The following is a 17,781-nucleotide window of genomic DNA, read 5'->3' as shown; positions in this document are numbered from 1 at the left end:
CACCTGACGAAGGTCAGAAGAATAGTTGCCCAAAACGTCATGAAACAACAACTAAAAAGATGAGGATAATAGTCCGCAATAAAAAAAATTAATAAATAATACTCATCTCAATAACGAATTCCAATTAAAAAATAAATGTTTAAATTTCAACAATATTTCTCTAAAATATTACATTATGTGGATTTTTCATTCCTTCATTTCTTTCTAGAAGACTCATAAACTATGGATTATTTGAAATTCTTCTGTTGGTCAACAATGGCAGAATTCTTTATTCATCCTCCCCACTTATCAAGGCCTGAAGGCCACTTGAGCATAACGGTTAATAAATGTCAGGTGGTCGGTGAGACAACTGTAACGATTGGCAGTGGTTAAAAAAGCATACAATTATTTCATTATTGAAGAAGGTGGCTCAACAAGAACTTTTTTTTAAAATGATCATATTGTAATCAGCTGGAGAGTAGCCTTGCGGTATAGAGTTCCACAAGTGGACAACACTAAGAAACTTTGTTAATGGAATTTGTGTTTGGTTTTAGGCACAGATAGAGTGTAAGTGAAATCGTTGACAGTGGTTCTAACTAGACGAGTATATTGTGAATATTTTGCAGGGTGAGGCTATAGATTAAACCTCAGTCTTTTTCTCACAGAAGAGATGTTGCTAGTTTTTCTCTAATCTATTGACTGAATTTTTTTCTTAACATTATTCTTGTTCTGTATTGCATTTGATTCTCTTACTTAACTTACCCAAATTACTCTATCCCCCATAGATCAACACACACACACACTATATATATATATATATATATATATATATATATATATATATATATGGGAAAATATGTTTCTTCAATTATATTTCACCTTTTATTTATACTAATTCTTTAATTTATGAAGCTCAATGTAACTACAAGGCACATACAAATAAATAACAAAAGTCTATATTCCAAATTTCAAGATATTGACCATCTTACCGTTTATTTTTTTAAGTACGGTAACATGCACAATTCTTTACAATTCTTTTTTTTATAGCGCAGAATCATTCATTACAAAATCCGAAAATTGGAAGAGAAGTTGCAATTATTTTTTCATTTTGTTACGCCATCTTATATATATAAGTACTTATGCAGTACAAGGATTGTGCTATCATCGAAATCGTCCAGTTTATAGAAAATGCCGGAAGGTGCTGAACAAAAGTTTCTTGATTTTTTTATGCAAATACTAACTAATTTCTTTTTTAATGAAAAAATATTATTTCTGTCAGTACGAAGCTAATTCAATGAAAAGTTAATTAAAAACGAAAACAATATTGTTGGACAATTTTTACTAAACTTTTAGAAAATCAAATCAAGAAAAAATATCTATTATAAGGTAAGTTTCATGAATAAATATTCCTGCCTTGAAAACGTCTCTGTTAACACAGGTTCCACAGCTCCCCCAAGGATGAACAACAAACCACCCAGAGGCCCAGCAGAAGACAGGTATGTTGTTATTTGTTATATTCTCCGACCAGCGCAATTTAACTAACATCTTAGTCATCTTTGCTGTTTGTCTTTACAACATTTTCATGCTTTGCTTTAATTTTGTGTGTAAATAAATATAATCACGCACTCACATACAAATAAAGAGATGAATAATAAATAAGATATAATCATCACAGACAGAAACCCCACAACGTTATATATGTGAGTGATCAAAAAAAAAAAAAAAAAAAAAAAAAAATAGAATCGTCTTTATACATACATTCTTTCTATCGTCACTTTTCCATGTGTGGGTTGTGATCCTCTCGTGGTTATTGACCTCTGGCTTCCTCTGTTTAGCCAAACGAACGAAACTACTTGTACATGAAAACACAATAGAGACTTGCCGAGGTTTCAAAGGTTTTATTTAATGAGATTACTCATCAGGGGAGAGACCACTACAACCAATTAACTAACTAATTATTTACTTAATTTTCTTAACTTGGACTTAAGGCTAGCCATTGAGAAACACAGATACCCAAAATCTCGAGGTAACACTCACTTAGATTATCTTTACATTGTCGGATGCATCTTGTCTGTACCGCTCCCAACGAGGCGCTGATTAGAAACGCTCTTCCTCAAACACATAAATAATTTTCAATCGTCAGATCATTTCCCTGCATTTCTAGTGCATTTTGTCTAGGGAGCTAACATTGCAGCTGACTATCTTTCCGTTTGCTATCAGGTTATCCTGACATATACTAATGTGACACTTGCCAAAATTCATACTAGTTAACAATCACTATTTACTGGCATAGGGTCCTAATATATAACAATAAAAGCTCTGAAGCCTTACAATAATAACGACAATAGAACAAGAAGAAACTAATTTACCTTCTCTCGGAAAATATTGTCAATGTCCATCTGCAGTTCAGGATTCGGCAATGTTTCATAAATGACCAACTCTTCAACGGTAAAATCTGGACAGAAAAGAAAATATTGTCTCATAATTACATTTATTTACACAAACAAAATTAAGGCAAAGCATAAAAAAGTCGTAGAGAAAAATGGCAAACACGACTATGATTTTAGTTAAATTGCACTTGCTATCTTGGGGTTCTGGGTTCAATCTTGAATAAAGGTAGCAGAGGAACAAGAGATCAATTTACTTCAACTTAACTGAAAGAATGTCTTAAGATTTAAAAAATGGAATGGCGACAGTGTACCTCTAGGGCAACAATAAATATGGACTTTTCTATCGTTGGAAAGTTTTGATTTTTGTCTTTTGTGCAAAGGCTGGCCAATTTTTTCAATGAAAAATATATTCTTTCTGTTACTATAAAAATAATTCAATGAAAAATCAATTAAAAAATGAAAACAATATTATTTTTGTTATTACAAAGAAAATACAGTGAATAATTATTGGATAATTTTTTCCAAAACTAAGAAAATTAAAATTCAAATCCAGAAAAAAAAACACCTATTCTAAGGTAAGTTTCATCCATTATCTTATCCATTAATTGCCTGAAAGTTTCATTTCTCTGTTGCAGATATTGAAGATGTGAGATTCTAAGAAAGCAACCCCTGTTATGGGCGTGCATTAGAAGCAGAGATGCATGATTGAATTCCTCCATGCAGAACAAACTGAACCAATCAACATTTATTGGCGCCTGCTGAACGTTTATGAAGCCAATATATTTGATGTCAGCACAGTTAGGAGATGAGTTTGTTCATTTCAGAGTGGCGACAAAGTGTGTTCTGGACTTTTATTACCAAGGTATCAAAAGAGATTAGAAAAAGTGCATTGAGAATGGTGTTTACTATGTAGAAAAATAAATTGTGGGATATAAAAGGTCGCTCATTTTTAATGGTACCACTTCTGTAGTTCTTAAAAATTTTAGTTTTTGAGTTGAAAAACAGATTACCTTACTTTTGAAATGACCCTCGTATACATATATATATTCAGAGGTAGAAATGGTAAATAAAAAAAAAAAACAGGATAAAAGTGCTCAATACGTTAGTAGAGATGAATACGTGTTTTATTTTACAACCTCAAGTATTGACTTAATCCATTACAATTGTTTCTGTAAACAGAAAACTTATTTCATCAGACGGCAAAAGTCAAAATGAGATACGGAAGAAAACGAGTTTTAGGATCACGAGTGGATATTAAGAAAACGAGAGAAATATAGAGAAAGACAAAAAAATAAAATATAAAAAAAGAGTAGATAGAAAGAAAGAAAAGATGCATATATTTGCGTTGTGAGCAAATTAAGTTGAATTTAAAAATGACGTGTGTGGGAGTTGCGTATTTGAAATGAATTAAGCATGTCAAAAAGCAGACGACATCATGGTTGGGTGAGGGCGTTACATATAATGAAGTGTTGTTGGGGAGGCTTATCTCGGCCGCAGTGTAAACATACGTCTAGTTGATTGCATTCTAACACACGTCTTATATATCCTACTAGCAAAAGTACCCGTCATTGACTGGGTTCAAAAACAGCCTACAGAAAATGGACTCTGATTTATTAAAGTATGATAGATTATGAAAAGGAAGGGTTGTAAAGAAATAACTTCGAATTTGGGGGTATCAAAACAAAAGCAAAATATGATGAAAGTAAATAGAAAATAGATAAACCCTATAATTTATTATACCATACCTGTTCACACTGAAACACTTATCACAATATTCTGTGGATCTATATTAAAAAACCTTGTTAAACTTTGTGACATATTTCGATTCTATGGAGATCAGGTGCGAACAAATACCCCATAATTTTATTATACCATCCCTATTTAAGTTAAAACATACTTATCAAAGTATTATTATGTACATCTATATAAAAAACGCTTGTAAACGTTTTTTTTTTTTTAATTCTTAAATTTTTTATTTCCATACATTGTGGACCAGGCGCGTATGCGGATCCCACAATTTTAATGAATCATCATTATGCCAGATAAAACATACCCATTCCTGTGTCTCGATACATCTTCTATCATTATATGTGATCAGTTTTCTATAATAGTCAACCATATAGGAGCCTATTCGTGACCAGACACACACACAGACGTTCAGCTTTATATTATATATATATATATATATATATATATATATATATATATATATGCTCTAGATAAAGGTTTACTTCACAAGACCTCCAGCTAAGGTATAGGTTGAAATGTCTTCTCAATTATTAAATCATTTCTCTCTGATAGGTTCATAAGAGTAGTGGTTGATGGGAAGACATCAGAACCTCACAGTATTAATGTTGGAGTCCCTCAGGTGTCCATCCTGGGCCCAACTTTCTTCCTGATCTACATTAATTATCTTCCAAATCACATCCTTATATCTTAAGCAAATGGTACAATGGGGAAAGAGGTGGCTTGTTACTTTTAATGCATCTAAAACCAAGCTTTTATCTTTACATCATCAACGCTCTGATCCCCATCTGGCATCAATTGAAATGAATGTCTCTCATCTAGGGGAGGCCTCAGGTTTTGACAAGCTTCTAGGCTTGACCTTTACTCCTGATCTGAAATGGAACACATACATTAAATCCGTTGCCAAGGCCGCTGGAAAAATGATGGGATCCTTCTATCGATCCAGTAGATATCTCACTGCTGATGCAATTCTCTATCTATATAAGAGCCAGTTACGTCCAAGGACGGAGTACTGTTGCCACATTTGGGCAGGAGCTGCTAGAAAGGACTTATCCTGCCTTGATAGAGTTCAAAATGGACTCCCTTTTCTCTTCCCTGCAACCTCTTTTCCCACAGAAGAGATGTTGTGAGTTTGCTTTATTGTTATTCTTATGGCAAGTGCTCGACTGAGCTCCAATCTATAGTCCCCCCTCGCCAAACTTTCACAATAAACACCCGTCTAGCTGAAAACACTATCAATAATTTCCCGAAACTTTAACTGTGCCTAAACCTAAACGTAGATTCCATGAACAAAGCTTCTTTCTTAGAACTGCACGCCTGTGGAATTGTCTTTCGCTTTCCTGCTTTCCAACTGACTACAATATGGTTGTCTTCAAGTCTAACGTAAACAAGTTTTTGATGAGCTGTTCCATATAAGTTAACAAATTTACTGAATTTCCATTACTAACGATTACTTTATTGTCCAATTGTCTACTGTACACTCTTTAACCCTTATCCTCGAGTGGCCTCTGGGCCTTGATAAGGGGTGATGCCTTTAAAAAAAATATATATGTTGGGAAAGCATTTACATGGCAAATAGTTAGCATACGTTCAGTTAGTTACATTTAATATACATCCTATTATTTATATTGGGTTTGCGGAAATCACGTGATTTGAGTAAAAAGTTAAAAATAGTAAGAAAAATTAGGAAAAAAAAAGGAAAATTTGGGGGGGGGTGAATATATACATTTGCACATACGCACATATATACACATGCATATATATATATATATATATATATATATATATATATATATGATAGATAGATAGATAGATAGATACACACTAAAGCAGATTTGTATTTAGAAATGTTCGTATCTTGAAAGATGTTTTACACGTTAATCGTTGTCTAATTCGCTCCAAGCCCTATGAAAACATTCATTTTATTTTATAATATGGATAAAACCCGAATGAAATACGAGCCAAATAGCCCCTAACCTAACCGTTAATACTTTCACTTGCTATTTATGGTTTTACTTTTCTTTTACATTCAAATATAAAAATCTATTTAATAAAAAATGACTAAGAAATACGACATAATTTTTTTGTAACCGTTATTTTAATCATTACTCGTAAAGTCACGACCTCCATCAAATCTATGGGCACGTAGGTACGCAGAAGAGAAAGGATTCAAAGTGAAATGGATTATTTACTTTCTTACAGCCAATGCGCGATTTCTAAGAAAAAAAATAATAACAGACATTCTACACTCCTTACAAAAATTTCAAAACATATGGGATGAAAATTAAAACAGAAACTCTTTCTTCAAGCTATATTTTTCAAATGTGGTAAAAATTGTAATGCGTACATTAATTTTTCATTATTTATTTTTTTTTTTTTTTTTTTAATGATTTTCAATTATGGGGTAATAAGTTGAAAAATTAATTAAAGATCAAGAAAAAAATGTTTTCCAGATAAAAATCAACACAAAAAAATCAACACAAAAAAATCAACTACAGTGCAATGTAGATTACAATTTACTGTGGACTAAGTCACTGCAGGGAGGCATATGAAGCTTCCTCCCGGTGCACGGAAGTGGGTCCCCAACTAGAGCAGACAATCAATCGATTTGATTGAAAAATGGGCGATTTCACTGATTTCAATGGCAACAAAAATATGGGTTGGCTAATTGGCTGTTTTTGCTTTGTGGCATATTAGCTCTTTTCAGGTTATTTAATGCCGAATCCAGTGATTTTAAAGAAAAAGTTTAATAGAATATATTTTTTCAAGTCAGTTTCTATTTAACCCATAGTTGGGACCCTAACAGGTACTACCACTCCGGGACAGAGTGGACCTGGGAGTAATTGCAATTAAGAGGTGGCTCCACACTTCCCAAAGCCCACAAACTGGGGCCTCACCATCGAATATAGTTTAAGGTCATATCCCGGACTCTAAAAATATGGGAGTCTGACACATTCGTTGATCCTCATTCAATCCTGGGCAACGTCGGGTCTCTTTACTAGTAATATATATATATATATATATATATATATATATATATATATGTGTGTGTATGTGTGTGTGAGAGAGACACACACACACACACACAAAATAATAATTAAAACTGCAGACGGCTCTTGAACGTTCAACGCAAAAACGTTTATTTACCTCAATTGTATTTTCAAGGTTTTTGTTACTTTTTTGTTTCGTTTTTTTGTTCAACCCTGATATTATTTGTATCAGCGTCTTACACCCATCACACAGCCTCTCTCATCTCCAAACAACGCTTCCCCGGCCCTTGATGCAGCGGCTGCCCAATGTCTGGCCTGGGCTGGGTTACCTGAACATTTCAACCTAGTCTGTTTGATAAGTCTTCAGTTTTGGAAACAAGGTTTGGCTTGCAAGATCTTGGTCGGCCAACAGACAAGATGGGGCAGAAAGATTACCATTCTGGAAGCGATTCAACATCTTTTCGATATGAACTACTAAGTGTCTGCACAGACATCATATACTCTGATTATATATACGAGTATAATACTACTAGCAAGCCGGCTGGCATTGCCCGGTCGTAAAATGCACTTAAATATGATATTTTCATTTATGCAGAGGCAATTCTCTATTGATTATTATATTATCTATATTATTAATCTATATATAAATCTATAAAAGTGAAAGTGTCTGTCTGTATACATTTCTCTACACAATAACTCTGTCAATTTTCAGTCTACAGACTCGAAATTTGATATACAGGGTATTGAGATTTGGGAAAATATTAGTAATCCGTTTTCGACAAGAAATTTAGCTGTTAAGGGGTCAAAGTTCAACGATTTGACCTTTGAGAACTCTACCAAACTCCTCCGACAATTTTCGGTATAAACACTTGAACTTTTAGATATAGGTTCCTTGGACATGGATCTAACTTAATAACTTGATTTGAGCCCAAAACAATAAATGTTAAATGGGTCATAATAGGGGTCAAATTAAAAAAAAAAATTACCTTTGCAGTCTCTACCAAATTACTCAGATAATTTCTCGTCTAAACATTTGAAATTTTACATAAAGGGTATTCAGAGATAGCGTAAGCTTTTTCATCAGTTTGGGTCGAAAATTTGAGCTACCAATATATAAATGCATGTATGTATGTTTGCATGTCTGCCTAAAACTTTTGACAGAGGCGACGGATTTTCACAAGATCAGTATCGTTTTGAAGCTCGACCCTTCAGACGACAAATACTGAAAAATTGGCTAAAAACATTTTCTTCGCCCTCAACTGGGCACTTTTCTACGGGGAGGGGTCGCTTTTTTCACCGATATTTTCGAAAGTCATCCCCTCTTTTCGATTGTCTAACCTTAATTTAAACCTACGGCACTTCCGGTTTGGCAGTGATTGTAACAGCAAAGACGTCAGGGTGTTTTTCCATTCTTTTCCTCCTTAGCGGTACGGGTCCGAGCCTGCCTTCCTACTAACACTTTTTTTTTTTTGCTCAACACACACCTCCAAACACCCGGGCAACGCTGGGCACCCATGCTAATTATACATAATTTAGAAACTATGGATAAACAGAATTAAGCATTATAGTTAAATGAAACCAATCTTTAATCAAAAAAACCATAGAAAATTAATAATTAATTAATGAGCGTGTTTTGGAAAAGAATATGCAAATTAGTTAATCTTCATGAAGTTGCTCACATATATATGACTGAGTATATTAAGTTCATTTTAATAATTTTTAAATAAAAAAGTTAGCTTTTAACATCAATGTCAGAATGAGAAGTAAACTCAACTTTATACATATATATATACATATATATATACGAGGTGACTTCAATAAGTTTCAAGACTTTAGCATTTATATACATTTTTTTTTTTACATATGAATCACCACTTATCAAGGCTCAGAGACCACTCGAGGATAAGAGTTAAGAGTGTACAGTAGTCAATTGGACAATGTAGTAGTAATCTTTAGTAATGGAAATTTGGTAAATTTGTTAACTTAAGTGGAACGGCTCATCAAAAACTTGTTTACGTTGGACTTGAAGACAATCAGATTGTAGTCAGCTGGAAAGCAAGAAAACGGAAGACAGTTCCACAGGCGTGCACTTCTAAGAAAGAAGCTTTGTTCATGGAAAAATTTTAAATTGTCCTAAACTCTTGAAAATTCAGTATGTTATTGCTATACATCTTATGAGATGACTGACCAATTTTTACGATTTCAGGTTCAAATGACCAGCTACAGCAGGAATTGGAATACATCCTACTAAAGCCTGGTTGTCACAGCTAGTAAATATCAAAAATGCAATCTGGACGTGTGGACACTTTAGAAGAATGATACGCAATAAAATTATGTTTTCAACGTGGAAAAAATGCCACAGAAGCGTATGGAATGCTTCAGACTGCTTTTGAGCCATCTTGCATGAATACAGGCGTCAGTTTTTGATTGGCATAAGAGATTCAAGGAAGGCAGGGAGTCTGTGAGGGATGATGAGAGGTGTGGAAGTACTAAGGAAGTCAGAACACCAAGGTTGATTCGCCAAATAAATAATTTTGTGGATAAGGACCGTCATGTGTCTATAGAGACAATAAGTGCACAGTTTGATGTTAGTGTGGGAACTGTACACACAATTATTCGTGCAGAACTGAAGATGTGGAAGATTTTAACAAAGTTTGTCACAAAAAAATATGTGTGCATATACTAGAACTTATTATCTTAAATGCTACGCAATTATGCACAATGTAGAAAATACGCATAAATAAAATTGAGTGCAATCGTTTAATGAAACCAATCATTTTATTAAGAAGCTATAAAGAATGAAGAATTGATTAATGAACGCTCGTTTTTCAAAGGAATATGCAAATGAGTAGACCTTCATGAAGTCGCTCCCATATCCATGACTGGATGTATTAAGAAGTTCGTTTTAATAATTTTTAAATAGAAAAAGTAGGTTTTTAATGTCAGCGTCAGTGCAACAACAAAACTCAACTTTATAGGTATATAGATATTAGTGTTGGAACGGTTAATTGGAATCGGAAATTGAAAAAAAAAAAAAAAAATCGAAAGGTTTTGTAGTATCGGAATCAGAAAAATTGATGCCTATTTTCCAATGCCAAAACGATTCTTTTAATTGTCTTTTTTTTTTTTTATTTGATTTTGTTTAAACCAAAATCTTCCATTGGTGGTAATAATGATAAAATAATAAATATTTATTGATTTTAAAATACCAGTAAAGTTAAAATCGATAGATCATCCTCCACAAGTGTATTTTGACCTTTAGGAAAATATCTGCATATTTAAGATGTGGTTTTTTTTACGAAAATCGGGGAAAATAACAACTCAATAGTTAAATAATTAGAGATTTATGAAGAATCGAAATCGGTAATTGTATCGGAATTGGGAAAAAAATTGGAATCGTCCCATTGCTAATAGATATACCTCTATTTATATAAAATTAGGTATGCATACGTTTATATATATATATATATATATATACACACACACACACACACACAAGATTCACTCCTAAACTAATTAACCGATCATTATGAATTTTGGTTTGGTTATTTTGTTTTACGGTATATAAAACACTATTTGAGTTATTTAATGCCGAATCTAGTAATTTTGGACAAATTTTTTATATCTTAAAATATTCATTCAGAGTGTTTGGTTTGATTGTTTTGTAGAGGGAAATTGTTGGTTTTGTTTTTTTTTTTGATTTGTTTTTTTACAAAAATACTAATGCTTTTCTATTGGAAAGATTAAAATGATCAAATATGATGGCGAATCAAAAGCAAGAATGAAATATTTTTTTAGATAAAGGATTGATGATTCATATTATTTGGATTCTTCAGACTACTAGTCTCATCTTGAATGTTAGTTTCACAACGTTTACGTCGATGTATCCTCCGACCTTCTTCAAGTGTATCCTTGCACAAGAACCCATGTCATAGTGGATAAAATAGTTGGTAAAATTCAGTTGTAAGTTACACTCTTCTGGAAGATGAAGGTTCAATCTTCCGTGTGCGTGACACACAAAATACTATTACAAATTACTTAGGACTTCTATCTTACAGAATGAGAGCATGCTATACCCGTGGATTAAGTTCAAAATTCCGTGCATAGTTCAACAAAAAGTTTCTAGAGTTCAACAAGAAAAAAAAAAAAAGGCTAGAAGTTACATCGACTGGAATGTTGCGCAAATAACACTCAAGATGAGAACAGTAATCCAAAGAATACAAAATTATATGAAGAATGGAATACACTAAGCAGTAAGAGAGAACCCGAAATAAAACAAGAAAGGATAACGAACCATGTTTCTTCAAGCGATCGGGAAGGTGATCTCTTCGGATTTTACTGCAAGGAAATAAAACCAACTTCGGTGATGCTTCCAATTCTGTAAAACAAGAAAAAAAAAAAATTTTAGCCCATCAAAAATTAATTCCAATTTGGTTTTAATTATTTTGTGGCATATTACCCCTTTTCAAAACTAAAAATGTAATACTTATTTCAAACTAGACATTGTATATAATTAATTTAGGAGAGTTGAAAGTAGGCAGACTCATAACTCTCCCTTTCCTTATTTTGTTGTTTTCCTTATTTTTTTTTTTTTTTGTTAGTCCTCACATTGCATGAGCAATGTTTCTGACAAAGGGGGGGGGGGGAGAAATGCTGCTTTCTGTGTCAGAATCTATTTCATCTAACACTTATTATTGACAAGTTTTTGACTTTGAAGTACTATTTTTTTTTAGCTTCTTACATCAAATGTCTTCATGCCTTGTCTAGAGCGATATCTATTGAAAAAAAATAAATAAATAAAAATAAAATTGAATACAGATTGCTGTTTTACCCAAACTGGTGGTGTTGGATAGCTCTCTTCTTCAGGAGGGGTGATGATGACCTTGGTGGGATTAAAAGGATGAGGAACGTCTATGAATTTGCGATTGGGTTTGTTTAAAGTTAATCATCCGAAATTCAATAACTAGTGTTTATATCACATGAAAACTACTCGATAAAATTCTCTTGGGAATTTGGTTTTGATTTGCGTGGACATTTTCGGGATTTGACATTCGAAATCGTATTTTAGTGATAGAGGAAGGTTTAAGATAACAAGCTTGTAATGCAAGCGATGAAACAGATGACGATGATTAAAGGTTCACAGAAAGAGGTTTGGGGTGATTTTGTGCTGTTTTATTGTTTTAATTTTTTTTTTTTTTTTTTTCATTTTGTTTTAGCTCAAGATGGGGCATCCTACCGGATGCCAGATATTCATCTTCTATTTCATACATTTAAAGAGATCTTTTTTAAGATTCTAACCATCCCTTTAAGTGTAATTGTTTGTATCTCTCTTGCACCTGGTTCACCGGATATATTTTCGAAGTAGTTTTTTTTATATTCTTTTCATGTGTCCGGTTGTTCCTATAATAACTGGAATGGTGGAGATCTTCCTAAGATTCCAATTTCTCTTCATGTCGTACTTAAAACCTTGGTATTTTTTTTGTCTTTTCCGTCTCAGTTCTGTTTAACCCAGCATCGTTGGGGACACTAACTTCTACTAAGGTTGCTTCTTTCTCCTTCTTGTTCCATATTACTATGTCAGGTTTAATAGCTCTGTTTTCTTGGTACATAGCTCTATGAATTCCATAGTTTGTGTGGGTATGTTGACTTAATATGAGAGTTTGTGCACGTGTATGATTGTGTCTCGTGGTTACTTTATGTAAGTAAGAAAGTTTGTTGTTAGAGAGGTTAGAGAGGTGTGCGTGTGTGAGCAGTTGTAGTAGTTCTAGATGTTTTCTAGTTAGTGTTTCTCTCGCTTACCGCAGCTGGTTTGATGTTGTCAGTGCTTTGTGCATTATCTTAGTACCTGGTTTTTGTTTGAGAAGGTATTGGTTTGGTTTGTTTATTTGTTTTTACGGCACATCAACCCTTTTCAGATAATTTAACATTGAATTCAGTAATTTTTTGGGAAAAAAAAAAAAATGTTTTCATGCTTCAAGTTCTTTATGTCTTCAAATATTTATTTACGGTGTTTGGTTTGATAGTTTTGTAGAAGAAAATCGCTGTTTCTTGCTTCTGACTTTGCAAAACATGACTGAGCATTGCAAAGGGAAATGAAAAAAAAACAATAACATCAACGTTTGATGCATTCTTTGGTCAGGAAGCCAGTATCTTCAGGCAGCCTGATCTGCTAGCACTAGATGCCCTAATAGGTATTACTACTCCGGGTCAAATGGTAACTAAGGGGTAATTCCACATTCCCCACAGCCTCCAAACGAAGCCTCACCATCAAATATATTTTAATGTCACAACCAGGACATTTAAAAGGTTTGATTGGCACAGTGAACATAAGATATTAATTCCCCAAGGCATATCCCAGTTGAGATCCAAACCACATGGTGAGTAAAGTATACTTTTTTTGAACGTGGAAGCATGGATAGAAATCAGAAGCTCTCAGTATTAATGCTGGAGTCCCTCAGGAGTCCATCCTAGCCCAACTCTCTTCCTGATCTACATTAATGATCTTCCAAATCACATCCTTACATCATCCATAGACATTTATGCTGACAACACTACCATCTAAGGTAGCACTTCAAAGACCATAAATGATCAAGTACTCTCTGATTCTCTCTCCTCTGATCTTGAGCATGTAGTACGATGGGGAAAAAAGTGGCTGGTTACTTTTAATGCATCTAAAACCAAGTTTCTCTTTTATCTCATCAACGTTCTGATCCCCATCTGGCATCAATTGAAATGAATAGCTTTCGTCCTAGGGAGGCTCATGTTTTGACAAGCTTCTGAGCTTGACCTTTACTCCTGATCTAAAATGGAACACGTACATCAAATCCGTTGCCAAAGTCGCTGGAAAAATGGTGGGATCCTTCTATTGATCCAGTAGATATCTACCTATTGATGCAATTCTCTACCTATATAAGAGCCAAGTACGTCCAAGGATGGAGTATTGCTATCACATCTGGCCAGGAGCTGCTAGGAAGACTTGTACTGCCTTGACAGAGTTCAAAATAGACTTTGTAGCTTAGTGGGAGATGCCCTTTTCTCTTCCCTGCAACCTCTTTCTCACAAAAGAGTCGTTGTGAGCCTGTCTCTGTTTTATCGTTATTTTTATGGCAAGTGCTCGTCTGAGCTCCAATATATGGTTCCCCCCTCGCCAAACATTCACGAAAAACACTTGTCTGGTTGAAAACGCTATTCATTATTTCCCTCACTCTTTATCTGTGCCTAAACCTAAACATAGATTCCATGAACAAAGCTTTCTTAAAACTGCACACCTGTGGAACTCTCTTCCGTTTACCTGCTTTCTAGTTTACTACAATCTGGTCGTCTTCAAGTCCAACGTAAACAAGTTCTTGATGAGCCGTTCCTCTTAAGTAACCCAATTTACCAAATTTACACTTCTAACGATTACCGTGATAGTGTCCTTTTAACCCCTGTACACTCTTTAACCCTTATCTTCGAGTGGCCTGTGGGCCTTGATAAGTGGTGATTCCCTTGTAAAAAAAAAAAAAAAAAAAAAAATTGTCTTCGCTTTATAGTTGTTCACCTGAGACGTTTTTGAATAGTTTTCCTTTTGTCCTAATGCGTCAATTTGTTAATTGTTGTGTGGTATTTTTGTTTGCATCATATAGTCAGACTGATTAACATTCCAAAAAGCCAAATGTGACATAAAATCTACTCAATAAAAAATCTATGAAAGTTTCAATGTATATTTGATCCCAAAGAGTGTTGTGGGCATATTAATTTTAGAAAACCAACCTGATTTTAGAATGTCTTCAATTTATGCGGGAGAGGAATTACATCTACGAAAAATCATTTAAGATATATATATATATATATATATATATATATAAGAATAGAAAACTATTCTATTTTGATGTAAGCAAATAATGTCCCGTTTTATTTGTTTTTCTTTCTTTCAATTAATTTTGTTTGTTTTTGAATCTTGGTTCACTTTCATATGTTTTTCTTTTTTGAACTTCGTTTCTCTTTCTTTCATCCTTTTCTTTTGAACTTTGTTTCTTTTTCTTTCTTTCTTTTTGAGCTGTGTTTATCCTTTAATCTTTTTTCTTTTTATTTAAGCCTTATTTCATTTCTTTCACATTCTTTTCTCGTTTGAACTTCGTTTTTCTTTATTTCATCTTTTTTTTTTTGCGTTGTTTCTCTTTCTTGCATATTCTGTTTTTGACTCTCACTTAATTTCTTTTATTTTATTTCCTCTTTTGAGCTTCGTTTTTTTTTTTGTTTTTTTTGTTTCATCTAACCGTTCCTTATTTTGTTTTTATTTTCTTGCTTTTAAATTTCTTTCTATTTATTTTTTTTATTTCATGTTTTTTGTTAGTTTGTTTGCTTTTTCTAATTTCTTTCAACCTTTGAGAGTGGTTGCAATTAACAGCAAAAAAGAAAAAAGTACTCTATTTACTTATAAAGATAGAGAGGTGGAAACAGGAGTACTTGAATGTTTGACGAGCGAGTATTATTCTGGTTAAAAGAACAGATAGTAAATGATACTTTAAGTTTAATGAAAATAAATTGTAAAACTTTTCACAATTCAAAATAATTTTCAGAAAAAGACTCTGGTACAAGCCATTTTGTTTTTAAATCTCAAAAACAAATTTTTGGTGCAACTTTACTATAGTGTGTTGTCCAACCCAATCGCGTATATTCGAACAAAAGCATTTCAGGGAAAAACATTATGTATTTACGTGTCATGTCAAAATTAGTAAAAATTTCGAAATTTACAAAGCATCGTCATGTAGAAGACATGTTAGAGCTAATTTTCGGGGAAAAAAAAGTGTGTAGTATTAACGAAAATAAGCAAGATGGTTGACTTGAAAGCAGTTATCTCCCCCTGATTTCAATCATCTAAAGAGTTAATTTACAGTGAAATTGCAACTTTGAAAAATTCTGGTTTTACTTATAATTATTTTTCTACTGGAATATTTTTCATAATTTTTTTAATTTATGCTACTTTCGACATGACACGTACGTACGTATGTATGTATGTAATGTTTTCCTCTAAAATGCATTTTTTCGAAGACACACTATAATAAAGTTGCACCAAATTTTTAATTTTTCAGAAAAGGATTTTTTTCAAACAATTCTGATACAAGCCATTTTGTTTATAAATCTCAGAAACAAATTTGAAATAAATTTGTTCCGATAGACAACCATATCAACAGATGTACAGAATAAACTTTCACTCAGATTTGTGTACATTTTTTTTTTTTTTTTCATTTAATCCAAGGAAAAAGGGCCTATACCTATGGAGGCATCCTAAGTGAGGAGTTACACAGCAAGGTTTTGTTTACACTACATTTAAACTTCTGTAGGTCGGGATAGTGAGGAGAGCAGAGAAGAATTCCAAAAGCAAACGGTTCAAACCCAGAAGCTATTAAGAGTAGAAAGCCCTACAGCATCTGAGGACCTTTGCAATGAAGGGGCGGGAGTTTGATGATGGTTGGAGTATTTATGTAATGAAGCAAGTTCATCAGAACACATTCAACTAAAGTATTTGTAAAACAAGTACAGAGATGCAACAGTGCAGTGATGGAACAGAGGCTGGGGTTTGGTAGATAATGTGGGACCTGTTAGGTTAGACGCTCTTTTTTTTTTTAACCCTGTCTAAAAAGGAGAGACTAATAGTTGGTGCAGCAACCTAGAATACTCCATGAATAGCGGATGGTGGCTTTGTGGAGGTATCACATACTAGTAATTGGTGGTAAGGTTTCTAGCATGGTAGAGAGAGCCTCCCTTCCTTGCAACAGCCTTCGCAATGTCTATAATGTATTTGTTCCAATTCATGTTACCTGTGAATGTTAGGCCGAATAGTTGGAATGATGGAGTCACAGGCAGGGTTGCAATCATTGGTTGAAAAGAAAAGAGGATTTAATAGCATTAAATGTTATCATCCATTTATGTTTCCATTCCACCAAACTGACAGTCCCTTTTCTAATGGATTCAGCCATAGCATTGGATATGCAGGTTTATTTTTCTCGCATGTTGAGAATAGAGCATGGTTTTGTCAGCAAACATACCCATCTCGAACACAATTACATCAGTCATTTATTAAAATCAGGAATAATAATAATAATCTAAAGATTAATGTCATGTTAATATATATATATATATATATATATATATATATATATATATATATTAATTGGAATTCATTATTGAGATGAGTATTATCTATTAATTTATTTATTGCGGACTATTATCCTCATCTTTTTTTAGTTGTTTATTCACAACGTTTCGGCCAACTATTCCTCTGGCCTTCATCAGGTGGTAACCGTGACGGGATAGGAACTCCAAATCTCTTAACTGTCTATGTCACAGTAACATATATTGAGTTAGTTTCTAACAGTATTTTGTATAGTTTTTTTAGATTTAACTCATTTTCTCAAACTTAATGTATACAACAGCGAGCACGTCGACATTTGTCTTTTTCACATATACCGATAAAGACTATGTTTTTCGAACCAAATAAACATTTTACATTAAATAAAAACACTAAAAACTTATCCAGTTAGGTAGAAAAGTAACTTATCTTGCCTTTGGTAACATTTATTTGTTATATATTTGTTTTTTTGACAACTGTTTCGAATCTGTCTGTATAGTTAAACAACCCCGGAAAGTGTTACTGAAATATCATGCAGAATCTCCAGCAGACAACACTGACG

General features: G+C 33.3%; 1 protein-coding gene across 3 annotated transcripts in view; it reads right to left on the bottom strand.

The window, feature by feature from the left end:
- The window catches only part of LOC145242560 (uroporphyrinogen-III synthase-like), a 203,440-nt gene that overhangs the window by 111,074 nt on the left and 74,585 nt on the right, over positions 1–17,781 (bottom strand). For all 3 annotated transcript variants that reach the window (XM_080105650.1, XM_080105649.1, XM_080105651.1), the window contains exons 6-7: positions 11,400–11,483; positions 2,349–2,434 (exon numbers count right to left, since the gene is read on the bottom strand). In XM_080105650.1, coding sequence (XP_079961776.1) covers positions 2,349–2,434; positions 11,400–11,483 — 170 coding nt within the window. The remainder of the gene's footprint in view (positions 1–2,348; positions 2,435–11,399; positions 11,484–17,781) is intronic.

The sequence above is a fragment of the Euprymna scolopes genome, chromosome 21 (genome assembly GCF_053919585.1).
Source record: "Euprymna scolopes isolate OS-2025 chromosome 21, ASM5391958v1, whole genome shotgun sequence".
Lineage (NCBI taxonomy): Eukaryota > Metazoa > Mollusca > Cephalopoda > Sepiida > Sepiolidae > Euprymna > Euprymna scolopes.
Note: the sequence above shows the minus strand (reverse complement) of the source record. Positions and strands in the feature narration are given on the sequence as shown.